The sequence below is a fragment of the Ornithorhynchus anatinus genome, chromosome X1 (genome assembly GCF_004115215.2).
Source record: "Ornithorhynchus anatinus isolate Pmale09 chromosome X1, mOrnAna1.pri.v4, whole genome shotgun sequence".
Taxonomy (NCBI): Eukaryota; Metazoa; Chordata; class Mammalia; order Monotremata; family Ornithorhynchidae; genus Ornithorhynchus; species Ornithorhynchus anatinus.
The window spans coordinates 111,385,251-111,397,143 of NC_041749.1; the positions used below are offsets into that span (position 1 = coordinate 111,385,251).

At 45.7% G+C, this 11,893-nt stretch overlaps 1 protein-coding gene across 1 annotated transcript; it reads right to left on the reverse strand.

Moving 5' to 3' along the window:
* Positions 1-9,972: 9,972 nt before the first annotated feature.
* LOC114806548 (olfactory receptor 1G1-like) lies at positions 9,973-10,908 on the reverse strand. The gene has a single exon (XM_029051578.1). It carries the CDS (start codon positions 10,906-10,908, stop codon positions 9,973-9,975), a length of 936 nt encoding a protein of 311 aa, XP_028907411.1.
* Between the last annotated feature and the right edge of the window lie 985 nt (positions 10,909-11,893).

Below are 11,893 nucleotides of genomic sequence, written 5' to 3' on the forward strand. Positions count from 1 at the left end.
TGCCAGGTGTCTCATATCTGCTGGGAGAAAAATACGGAGAAAAAGAGTGAAAAACATCTAACCCGAGATGGATCGTGTGTACGCTGGGCAAAGTGCTTTTTATGAAAACTAATTTTCAGTAGAATATTCCACTTTAGGCCCCAGATATGCAAAGTTACATATATCCCAATCTAACTTTAGGAGGATTGTACTGGGCGGACAGATTGGGAATCAGGAGTTTCACCTCTTCTTGTTGTGTTGGAAAGCAGGTCTTCTTATGCAGAATGCAAAATCACCTTCAATCACTTTCCTATAATGCGGTAGTTGTGTTCTTAAAGAACTTTGCAGTAAGGCAAAATTACATTAATAATAATAATGTTGGTATTTGTTAAGTGCTTACTATGTGCCGAGCACTGTTCTAAGCGCTGGGGTAGACATAGGGGAATCAGGTTGTCCCACGTGGGGCTCACAGTCTTAATCCCCATTTTACAGATGAGGGAACTGAGGCACAGAGAAGTTAAGTGACTTGCCCACAGCCACACAGCCGACAAGTGGCAGAGCTGGGATTCGAACTCATGAGCCCTGACTCCAAAGCCTGTGCTCTTTCCACTGAGCCACGCTGCTTCTCCATTATTGTACTCAAGTCATGCAGACACCCTGAGCAACCATTTCTTCAAACTAGCTTATGTTCATTCAATAGTATTTATTGAGCGCTTACTATGTGCACAGCACTGTACTAAGCACTTAGAATGTACAAATCGGTAACAGATAGAGACAGTCCCTGCCCTTTGACGGGCTTAAAGTCTGCAGATAATAATAATAATAGCTATTTGTTAAGCACTTACTGTGTGCCAGGAATTGTACTAAGCTCTGGGGTGGATACAAGCAAATGGGGTTGGATACAGACCCTGTCCCATGTGGGGCTCACAGTCTCAAACCCCATTTTACAGATGAGGTAACTGAGGAACAGAGAAGTAAAATGACTTGCCCAAGGTCAAACAGCAGACAAGTGGTGAAGTTGGTATTAGAACACATGACCTTCTGACTCCCAGGCCCATGCTCTGTCCACTACACTATGCATGCTGTGGAAAGAACATTCCCTAATTCTTCAGTGATGTCCTCTTCAAATCATGTAATTAAAACTCATGTTATGGCAGAAGTAAATGTCAGTTGTATCCACAAAGTCAGTCAATCACACCATGAATCAGTGGTATTTACTGAGCACTTACTCTGTGCAAAGCACACCACAATTTACCCAGATCTACCACTTGTCTGCTATGTAACCTCAGGCAAGTCATTTCACTTCTCTGTGCCTCCATTTCTTCATCTGTAAAATGGGGATCAAATCCCTGTTTTCCCTCCTACTTAGATTGTCAGCCCCATGTGGGACAGGGATTGTGTCTGAGGTTATTATCTTGTATCTACCCCAGCAGTTAGTACAGTGCTTAGTGTGCAGTAAGTGCTTAACAAACGCCACAATTATTATTATTGTTGCTGTTATTCTTACTGTTATTGTTATAAGTGCATGGGAGAGTACAATGGCAGACAGAATCCCTGCTCTCAAGGAGCTTACAGCCTAGCAAGGGAGACAGATGTTTAAATAAATTACAGGTCGGAGAAGCAACCGAATGAATGTAAGGATACGTACCTAAGTGCTGTGGGGGTGGAGAAGGCACCTAAGTGCTTAAGGAGTGAGTCAAAGTACGTAGTAGAGACAGTAGGAAGGGAAAATACCTGAAAACCCACCCAATACAAACATACTCTAACATTTCACAAGGTCACACGCATGAAATTCACATTCCATCCACACAGTGATCCACACAATGAATTCTTTATGCACCATATTCAGCTCTGCTATACTTCTTCCTCCCCCAGTCCTTGCCAATACTAGCCCATCCGGGCCTCACTGGGAAAAATGATGCTGGTATTTATTAAACACTTACTGTGCCAGAGTACTGTGCTAAGAACTGGAGTAGATGAAAGATAAGCTAGGCACAGTCCCCGTCCCACACAGGGCTCATAATCTAAGTAAGAAGTACATGAGATCCTCTGAGGTTATACTGATTAGAGCCTCTTCTGCTGGGATGGGCTCAAGTGGCCTGATGATACGTTGACCTGAACCTAGACTTTTGGTCAACTGAGATGAATTTTTATTACTGGAAATACAATTAAGGTTTTTCCCATGGTAACTCCATTATTTGAGATGATTTGTCACCACCTGCCCTCCACCTCTCTGCAATGCAGCAGCCAACTCGCTCACTCATTCCATCGCTGGTATTTATTGAGCCTATACTGTGCGCAGAGCACTGTACCAAATGCTTGGGAGAGTACGTTCCACTAGTTGGTAATCAATCATATTTATTGAGCACTTACTGTGAGCAGAGGACAGTGCTAAGCTCTTGGGAGAGTACAACAAATTTAGTAGACATTTTCTCTGTTCCCAACAAGCTTACAATCTAGAGGGGAGGAGCCAGGCTTGGGAGTCAGAGGCCATGGGTTCTAATTCCGGCTCTGCCTCCTGTCAGCTGTGTGACTTTGGGCAAGTCACCTCACTTCTCTGTGCCTCAGTTACCTCATCTGTAAAATGGGGATGAAGACTGTGAGCCCCACCTGGGACAACCTGATTACCTTTGTATCCACCCCAGCGCTTAGAACAGTGCTTGGCATATAGTAAGTGCTTAACAAATACCATTATTATTATTATATTAATGTAAATAATAAATTATGGCTAGGTACACAAGTGCTGTGGGGCTAAGGGAGGGGTGAATAAAGGGAGCAAATCCCAGTGCAAGGTTGATGCAAAAGGGGGTGGGAGAAGAGGAAATGAGGGCTTAGTCAGGGAAGGCGTCTTAGAGGAGACGTGCCTTCGATAAGGCTTTGAAGGTGGGGAGAGTAATTATCTGTCGGATATGAATAGGGAGGGTGTTCCAGGCCAGAGGTAGGATATGGATGAGAGGTTGGCAGTGAGATAGAGATCAAGGTACAGTGAGTAGGTTGGCATTAGAGGAACATGGTGTGAGGGCTGGATTGTAGTAGGAGAGCAGTGAGGTGAGGTAGGAGGGGGCAAGGTGATCGAGTGCTTTAAAGTCAATGGTAAGGAGTTTTTGTCTGATGCGGAGGTGGATGGACAACCCCTGGAGGTTCTGGAGGAGTGGGGAAACGTGGACTGAGCATTTTTAGAGAAAAATGGTCTGGGCAGCAGAATGAAGTATGGATTAGAGTAGGGAGAGAGAGAGGAGGCAGGAAGGTCAGCAAGGAGGCTGATACAGTATTCAAGGCTGGATAGGATAAATGCTTGGATTTATGTGGTAGCAATTTGGATGGAGAGGAAAGGGTGGATTTTAGCTATGTTGTGAAGATTGAACCAACAGGATTTAGTGACATTGAATATGTGGGTTGAATGAGAGAGATGAATCGAGATTAACGCCAGGGTTACAGGCTCTTAAGACAGAGAGGATGGTGGTGCTGTCCACATTGATGGGAAAATCAGGGGGAGGACAGTGATTGGGTGGGAAGATAAGGATTTCTGTTTTGGACACGTTAAGTTTGAGGAATCAGTGGGACAGCCAAGTAGAGGTGCTTGAAGGCAGGAGGAAATGTGAGACTGCAGAGAGGGAGAATGATCAGGGCTGGAGATGTAGTTTTGAGAATCATCTGCAAAGAGGTGGTAGTTGAAGCCATGGGAGTGAATGAGTTCTCCGAGGGAGTGGGTGTTGATGGAGAATAGAAGGGGACCCAGAGCTGAACCTTAAGGGACTCCCACAGTAAGACAGTAGGAGGCAGAGGAGGAACCCGTGAACAAGACTGAGAATGAGCAGCCAAAGAGATAGGCGGAGATCCAGGAGAGCAGTGTCCGTGAAGCCTAGGTTGGATAATGTTTCCGGGCGAAGGAGGCAGTCAACCATATCGAAGGCAACTGAGGGGTTGAGGAGGATTATGATGGAGTAGAGGCTGTTAGATATGGCAAGAAGATCATTGGTGAGCTTTGAGTGGGCAGTTTCTGTGGAGCGAAGGAGACAAAAGCCAGATCGGAGGGAGTTAAGGAGAGAATTGGAGAAGAGGAACTGGAGACAGCACATGTAGGTGTCTCGCTCAAGGAGTTTGGAGAAGAATGGTAGGAGGGAGATGGGGCAATAACTGGTGGGAGCCATGGGAGTTGGTAGTAATAATAATAATAATGATGATAGTGTTTGTTAAGTGCTTCCTATGTGCCAAGCACTCTTCTAAGCGCTGGGGAAGATACAAGGTAATCAGGTTCATTCATTCATTCAATAGTATTTATTGAGCGCTTACTATGTGCAGAGCACTGTACTAAGCGCTTGGGATGAACAAGCCGGCAACAGATAGAGACAGTCCCTGCCGTTTGACGGGCTTACAGTCTAATCGGGGGAGATGGACAGACAAGAACAATGGCAATAAATAGGTTGTCCCACGTGGGGTTCACAGACTTAATCCCCATTTAACAGATGAGGTAACTGAGGCCCAGAGAAATTAAGTGACTTGCCCAAAGTCACACTGTGGCGGAACGGGATTAGAACCCTCTGACTCCCAAACCTGTGCTCTTGCCATTAGGCCATGCTGCTTCTCTGGTAGACACCAAGCCTGCTCTCAAGGAGCTTCCAATGTAGTCAGAGAGGCAGAAGTTAAACTAAATTACAGATGAGAGAGGGAGAGGAAAACATCATTAAATTGCTCTTCACCAAATGTAACCTCACTCTGACCGACACTGTGTCTTTGGGTTGGGCCTGAAATAAAGTTTTCAGCAGAAGATAATCAAATGGGTTATTGAAGGAAGTGATGGGTTCTATCCCTTCAGGTCCTTTCAAACAAGATAAATGTTCATCTGTCTGTGACGGTCTAGCTGCCAGGAGGCAGGGGGATGTCTTAGATGAAGTTTCAGAGTGCCTTAGGGGGCCTAGGAATCCATGAAATAAAATTCATTTCCCTCCAGTCAGTCAGGATCTACAGTGTGATCTTGGGACTGCCCCCTGTACTGGATGCACTGATAATCTTCCTGGGTTTCTGATTGTCACAGAACTTTAAACCTCCTCTGAGTCACCTGCTTTCTCTGCTCAAACATCAGAATGTGGGCAGCTTTCTAGCTTACCTTTCAACTCAATCAGTGGAATATATTGAGAGTTATTATGTGCAGAACGCTGGACTATGTGCTTGGCAAAGTTCAGTACCATAGAGTTGGTAGGCACGATCCCTGCCCTCAAGGAGCTTACAGACTAGAGGGGAAAACTTTCCTCCTTCTCCTCCACATTTGGAATGCTCTCTGCCATGAAACATCCTCTCTCACCATAACCCGGTTTCCTGCTCCACCACTTGTCAGCTGTGTGACTTTGGGCAAGTCACTTAACTTCTCTGTGCCCAATTTACCTCATCTGTAAAATGGGAATTAAGACTGTGAGCCCCAAGAGGGACAACCTGATTACCTTGGATCCCTTGTATCCTTGTGCTTGGCACATAGTAAGCACTTAACAAATACCATTATTATTATTATTCTCCACCACATCCACAGTTAATAGCAGCTTCTCTCACAACTTTCCTTGCTGAGTCACTCCAAGGGATTTCCACCCCGGTTCTGGCCTCAGAGAGGAATCACTCCTGAAGGCACCTTCTTCTGGGAGGCAAATACTTGTTGTTTAATAACCACGACGAAGCTACCCGGATGGTTAGGGTACATACTTCCCAGCAGGTTGGAACAAGAAGCCATTTCTCCTGAAATACAGCTGGGGATATTTCCCAAAGAAGAGGGAATTAGACTTGGCTAGTTTGGTAGTGAATAACTGGCTGGTTATATTTCATGATTGGTTTATTATAGAACTTCTTCTCTAAGGAAATGAAGGCAGTTTTCAAAGAATCAACACCAACCATGGGTCTCTCAGACCCTGGGGAACCTGGGAGGATACAATGCGCTAAAGAAAATTAGCAATTAAAATTCCTATTGCCTGCCAATACTCTTGCCTTCCCCTCCCCAAAAATCTTAATAATGGAAAATAAAAATATTACAAAAAAATGCTACAGGAGAGCTAGACCATGTTGTAGATAGACGTCAGGGAGACAAGAAAGGAAAGTGACAGGGACTGTCACCCTTTTCAGCACCTTAGTACTTCAAAGACTCTCAGAAGGCTCCATTAAAAGGCAAAGGGAGAGGGGGGAAGCATAGGGCTGGTTAGCCAGTGACTGCTTAATCAATCCTTCAATTATTCAATAAGATTAATTAAGTGTTTACAGTAAGCGAAACACTAGACCGAGGCCAGAGACAGGTACACGGACATCGAGGTAGACAGGGTGAGAGTGGAGAGGGCAGAAAGATAGGAGAAGGGTGTGGGGAGGGTAGGAAACTGTCTAAAAAAGCAAATCGATAGAAGCAACGGTAAATATTTGCTGACCAAGAGAGGGATCCAAAAGCAGTAGAAAAGAAAGAAGACTGAATCTTTTAACCCATTCTCCCTGTACTGCCAAGAATCCGAAGGGCACTGTTTTGCCACCATCAAAGAGACTGTGGTCCTTGGGGACAGAGATAACCTAGTTCATGACAAACCACAGATCATCCAAAACCCTCTTTTTAGCTGATTATTTCTAGCTCTGTCCCAATCCCACTCTGTTTTGCTTTCCCTGCCCTCCCTTGGGGGGGGGGGCATGGTCAATGAAATGGCCAAAGGGAGAAGGTGAAAAACAAGAGTCCTTACATACATGGACCTGAGGCCGGCCTGTTCGCATCTTGGGGCACCTGGATGGCTGTTTGAAAAAGTGCTCAGCTGGCTGAACTTGAATACTACAATCTACTTCCATCCTGAGGAGCAGCATGACCTAGTGGAAAGAGTGTGGCCTGAGAGTCAGAGGATGTGGATTCTAATCCTAGCACTGCCACTTGCCTGCTGCGTGACCTTGGGCAAGGTACTCGCTTCTCTAGGCCTCAGTTTTCTCACCTGTAAAGTGCAGTTTCAATGCCTGTTCTCCCTCCTATTAATCAATCAATCATATTTGTTGAAAGCCTGCTGTGTGCAGAGCACTTTGCTGGGTGCTTGGGGGAGTTGGCAGACACATTCCCTGCCCACATGGAGTTTATAGTCTAGAGGACGAGCTTACGGTCTAGAGTCCGTAGACTGTGAGCCCCATGTGGGACAGGAACTGTGTCTGATCCTATTACTTTGTATCTACCACAGCGCTTACAGCAGTGTTTGACGCGTAGTAAGTGCTCACCAAATACCCTAAGAGTAAGAACAAGAGAAAATTGATTATTCACGGGGCTCAGTGTGTGGAGTGGGTCTTGTTTCCCTCGGAATTGGCAGTTGACTTTCTATTGTCCAGTGCTGGTTCTATCCCAGCTGCTATCAAGCAGAGGACTGGGGCAGGAATATGAGGGAGAAAGTATATACAGAGAGATCGGCTCAGCCTGGAGTAGACTTTGCTCGGAGGAAGCCCTCATTGTGTGTCCCCTCTGCTCTCACGCAGCACTTACCTTCCAGAGTTGCTGAGCTCAAACACCATCACCTGCTCTTCTGCCTCCCGAAATTTCACTTGAAGGAAGGGGCTGAAGAGAGAAGACCCTTCCATGAATTAACCAATGGGGAAATAGGGACTGAAGGAACTTGGGGTGGGGCGAGGGGGCTGATGTAACTGGGCAGCAAGAACATGTTTTTTCACTCTCCAAGCAGGAGAGACAGTTTGGAGTTTCCATGGGGAATGCATACAGTTTCTCTTGGATACAGGGACGCTATCCCCCAAAGTCCTTGTTATGGTACTTGTTAAGCACTTACTATGTGCCGAAGTGCCAGATTTGTTAGAGACTAATCTGAGTAATGGTCCAAACCGTATTCCCTGTCCTGTGGGGTAACTTACTTGGAGAAAAGGTGCATACAAGCCCAAGGACTTTTAATAATTCTGTTTCTGCAGTCATTGATGTCCACGTCGGATCATGGTCCAATTACTTTGACTGTGAGCCCCCCGTGGGACAGGAACTGTGTCCTACCTGATAAGCTTGTATCTACCCTAGTGCTTAGAACAGTGCTTGGCACATTGTAAGCACTTAACAAATATAATAATAATAATAGTCCCTTTAACTTTGGAGCACCCAAAAAACTGGAATGATCTCAACTCTGAACTCAGTACAAATTTTGAGACAGCAGTCAGAGTCAGAAAATAATGGAGCTAGAAGAAGCCTAAGGAGTCACCTAGCATGTAAATACCCAAATCATCCAGGATGGATGGAATTCTAGAGATCCCATAACCTCTTTCAGGGGCCTGCTTCAATGTTTAGTCCCTTAAGGAAATTCTCCCTTTGCGATAAATGAACTCTCGTCTATTACAAAGTCTATTTCTTCTTGGTCAGTGCACTTTCTTGTCTTGTCTTATGCCACCGAGTCATGTCCAACCCGTAGCAACACCACGGACACATCTCTCCCAGAACACCCCACCTCCATCTGCAGTCATTCTGTAGTGTTAACCACAGAGTTTTCTTGGTAAAAATACAGAAGTGGTTTCCTCCTTCCGCTCAGTCAACTTGAGTCTCATTGGCACATATGCACATTGTGCACATTGGAAAACTAATGCATCTGGGAAATAATAATAATTATGGTATTTGTTATGTGTTTACTATGTGCCAGGCACTGTACTAAATGCTGGGGTGAATACAAGCATATGGGTTTAGACACAGTCCCTGTCCCACCTGGGGCTCACAGTCTCAATCCCCATTTTACAGATGAGGGAACTTAGGCCCAGAGGAGTGAAGTGACTTGGCCAAGGTCACACTGGGATCAGAACTCATGACCTTTTGATTCCCAGGCCCGTACTCTATCCACTACGCCATGCAGCTTCTCCAACCACACGATGATTGACCTTGAGTTATTTGTCATACACTTGGATCTGTGACCTTTGGGTGCTTGCTATTCGCCCCACCTGCAACCCCACAGCACTTATGTACATATCTTTAAATTAAATATTACAAATTATTTATTCATATTAATGTCTGTCTCCTCCTCTAGACTGTAAGCTTGTTATGGGCAGGGAACGTGTCTGCTAATCCTGTTATATTGTACTCTCCCAAGAGCTTAGTACAGTGCTCTGCACATAGAAAGTACTCAATAAATACCATTAATTGATAGATTGATTGATCAATTCAGGAAAGAGATCTTGGAACATGGCTTAGAGAAGCAGTGTGTCTTGGTGGCTAGAGCATGGGGCCTGGGAATAAGAAGGACCTGGGTTCTCATCCCTGTTCCACCACTTCTGCTGTGTGACCTTGGACAAGTCACTTAACTTCTCTGTGCCTCAGTTCCCTCATCTGTAAAATGGGGATTAAGACTGTGAGCCCCATGTGGGACAACCTGATTCCCCTGTGCTTAGAACAGTGCTCTGCACATAGTAAGCGCTTAACAAATACCCCCAAAAAAACCATAAAAAAAGAACTTGACAATAACTATAAACTATAAACAGTAAGCTCTTTTCCCCCCCTTCAAAGCCCTCCTGAGAGCTCACTTCCTCCAGGAGGCCTTCCCCAACTGAGTCCCCCTTTTCCTCTGCTCCTCCTCCCCTCCCCATTGCCCCGACTCCCTCCCTCTGCTCTACCCCCTTCCCTGCCTCACAGCATTGGTGTATAGTAGTACATATTCATTATTCTATTAATTTTATTAATGACGTGTATAGAGCTATAATTCTATATATCTATTTTGGTGCTATTGATGTCTACTTGTTTTGTTTTGTTGTCTGTCTCCCCCTTCTAGACTGTGAGCCCGTTGTTGGGTAGGGATTGTCTCTGTTGCCGAATTGTACTTTCCAAGCACTTAGTACAGTGCTCTGCAAACAGTAAGCGCTCATTAAATACGATTGAATGAATAAATGAACTACATCTTGCACAAACATAACAGCTATTTATAGCTCTAATGGAATCATGGAAATCAGAGGTCACTGAAAATCCACCCCCAAAATCCTAGGTGGCTCTGCTTGTCGTCAAAACACCAAATCCCAGGAACAGAACTCAGAGTTTTAGAGCAAAGACTGTTTTCCTAAGAAGAGTTTTCTCAGGGCCCCCTTCATGTCCTCGTTTCTCAGGCTATAGATGAGCGGGTTCAACATGGGAGTGACCACCGTGTACATCACAGATGCTACTAAGTCCTCGTACTTGGAGTGGGAGGATGTGGGATGGAAATGCACCCCCAGGCCAGCACCATAGAACAGCGTGACCACAGTGAAGTGAGAACTGCAGGTGGAGAAGGCTCTCCTCTTGCTCCTGGCAGAGGGAAGCTTCAGCAGAGCAGAGACGATGCAGGCGTAGGAAGCAAGGATACACATTGGAGGAGCTATTCCTAGCAGTCCAGCTACCGTGAAAATCACCACCTCATTAGTGGTGGTGTCAGAGCAGGAAAGCTCGAGCAGGGCGGTGAGATCACAATAGAAGTGAGGGATTTTGTTGTCTCCACAGAAAGAGAGCTGAGCGGTCAGGACAGTGTGCAACAGGGCATGGAGAAAAGTGATAAACCAGGCCCCGGCCACCAGGAAGACACAGAGCTGGGGGCTCATGATCAGAGAGTAATGTAAAGGGTGGCAGATGGCCTCGTAGCGGTCATACGCCATTACCGTCAGGAGGAAACTGTCCATCAGTCCAAGAAAAATGAAGAAGTACATCTGGCTCAGGCAGCCGGCGTAAGAGATGGTTTTCTTCCGGGTCTGGATGTTGAACAGCATCTTGGGGACCGTGGTGGTCGTGAGGCAGAGATCGACGAAGGACAGGTGGCTCAGGAAGAAATACATGGGGGTGTGCAGATGCGAGACAGATCTGATGGTCAGGATGATGAGCAGATTTCCTAACAACCCAGTCAAGTACATCCACAGGAACAGCCCGAAGGTGAACTGTTGCTGCTCCGAATTGCCAGAAAATCCTAAAAGGAGGAACTCAGAGCTAGTGTGGTTTCCCCTTTCCATCTGTCTCAGATATCTGCTGGGAGAAAAATGCGGCAAAAATGTGGGCATTTGAAATAAAATCAACTAAAGAGAGATCAGTTGTAACTTCACCAGAAAAGCGTATTTTTGAAGGTGATTTTCCATATAATAATAATAATTGTGGTATTTGTTAAGCGCTTACTACGTGCCAAGCACTGTTCTAAGCACTGGGGTAGATACAGGGTAATTAGGTTGTCCCACGTGGGGCTCACAGTCTTAATCCCCATTTTACATTCAATAGTATTTATTGAGCGCTTACTATGTGCCTCTGCACTGTACTAAGCGCTTGGAATGAACAAGTCGGCAACAGATAATGATGATGTTGGTATTTGTTAAGTGGCGTGGCTCAGTGGAAAGAGCATGGGCTTTGGAGTCAGGGCTCATGAGTTCGAATCCCAGCTCTGCCACTTGTCGGCTGTGTGACTGTGGGCAAGTCACTTAACTTCTCTGTGCCTCAGTTCCCTCATCTGTAAAATGGGGATTAAGACTGTGAGCCCCACGTGGGACAACCTGATTCCCCTATGTCTACCCCAGCGCTTAGAACAGTGCTCGGCACATAGTAAGCGCTTAACAAATACCAACATTATTATTATTATTATTAAGCGCTTACTATGTGCCGAACACTGTTCTAAGCGCTGTGGTAGACACAGGGGAATCAGGTTGTCCCACGTGGGGCTCACAGTCTTAATCCCCATTTTACAGATGAGGTAACTGAGGCACAGAGAAGTTAAGTGACTTGCCCAAAGTCACACAGCTGACAAGTGGCCGAGCTGGAATTCGAACCCATGAACTCTGACTCCAAAGCCCGTGCTCTTTCCATTGAGCCACACATAGAGACAGTCCCTGCCGTTTGACGGGCTTACAGTCTAATCGGAGGAGACAGACAGACAAGAACAATGGCAATAAATAGAGTCAGGGGAAGAACATCTCGTAAAAACAATGGCAACTAAATAGAATCGAGGCGATG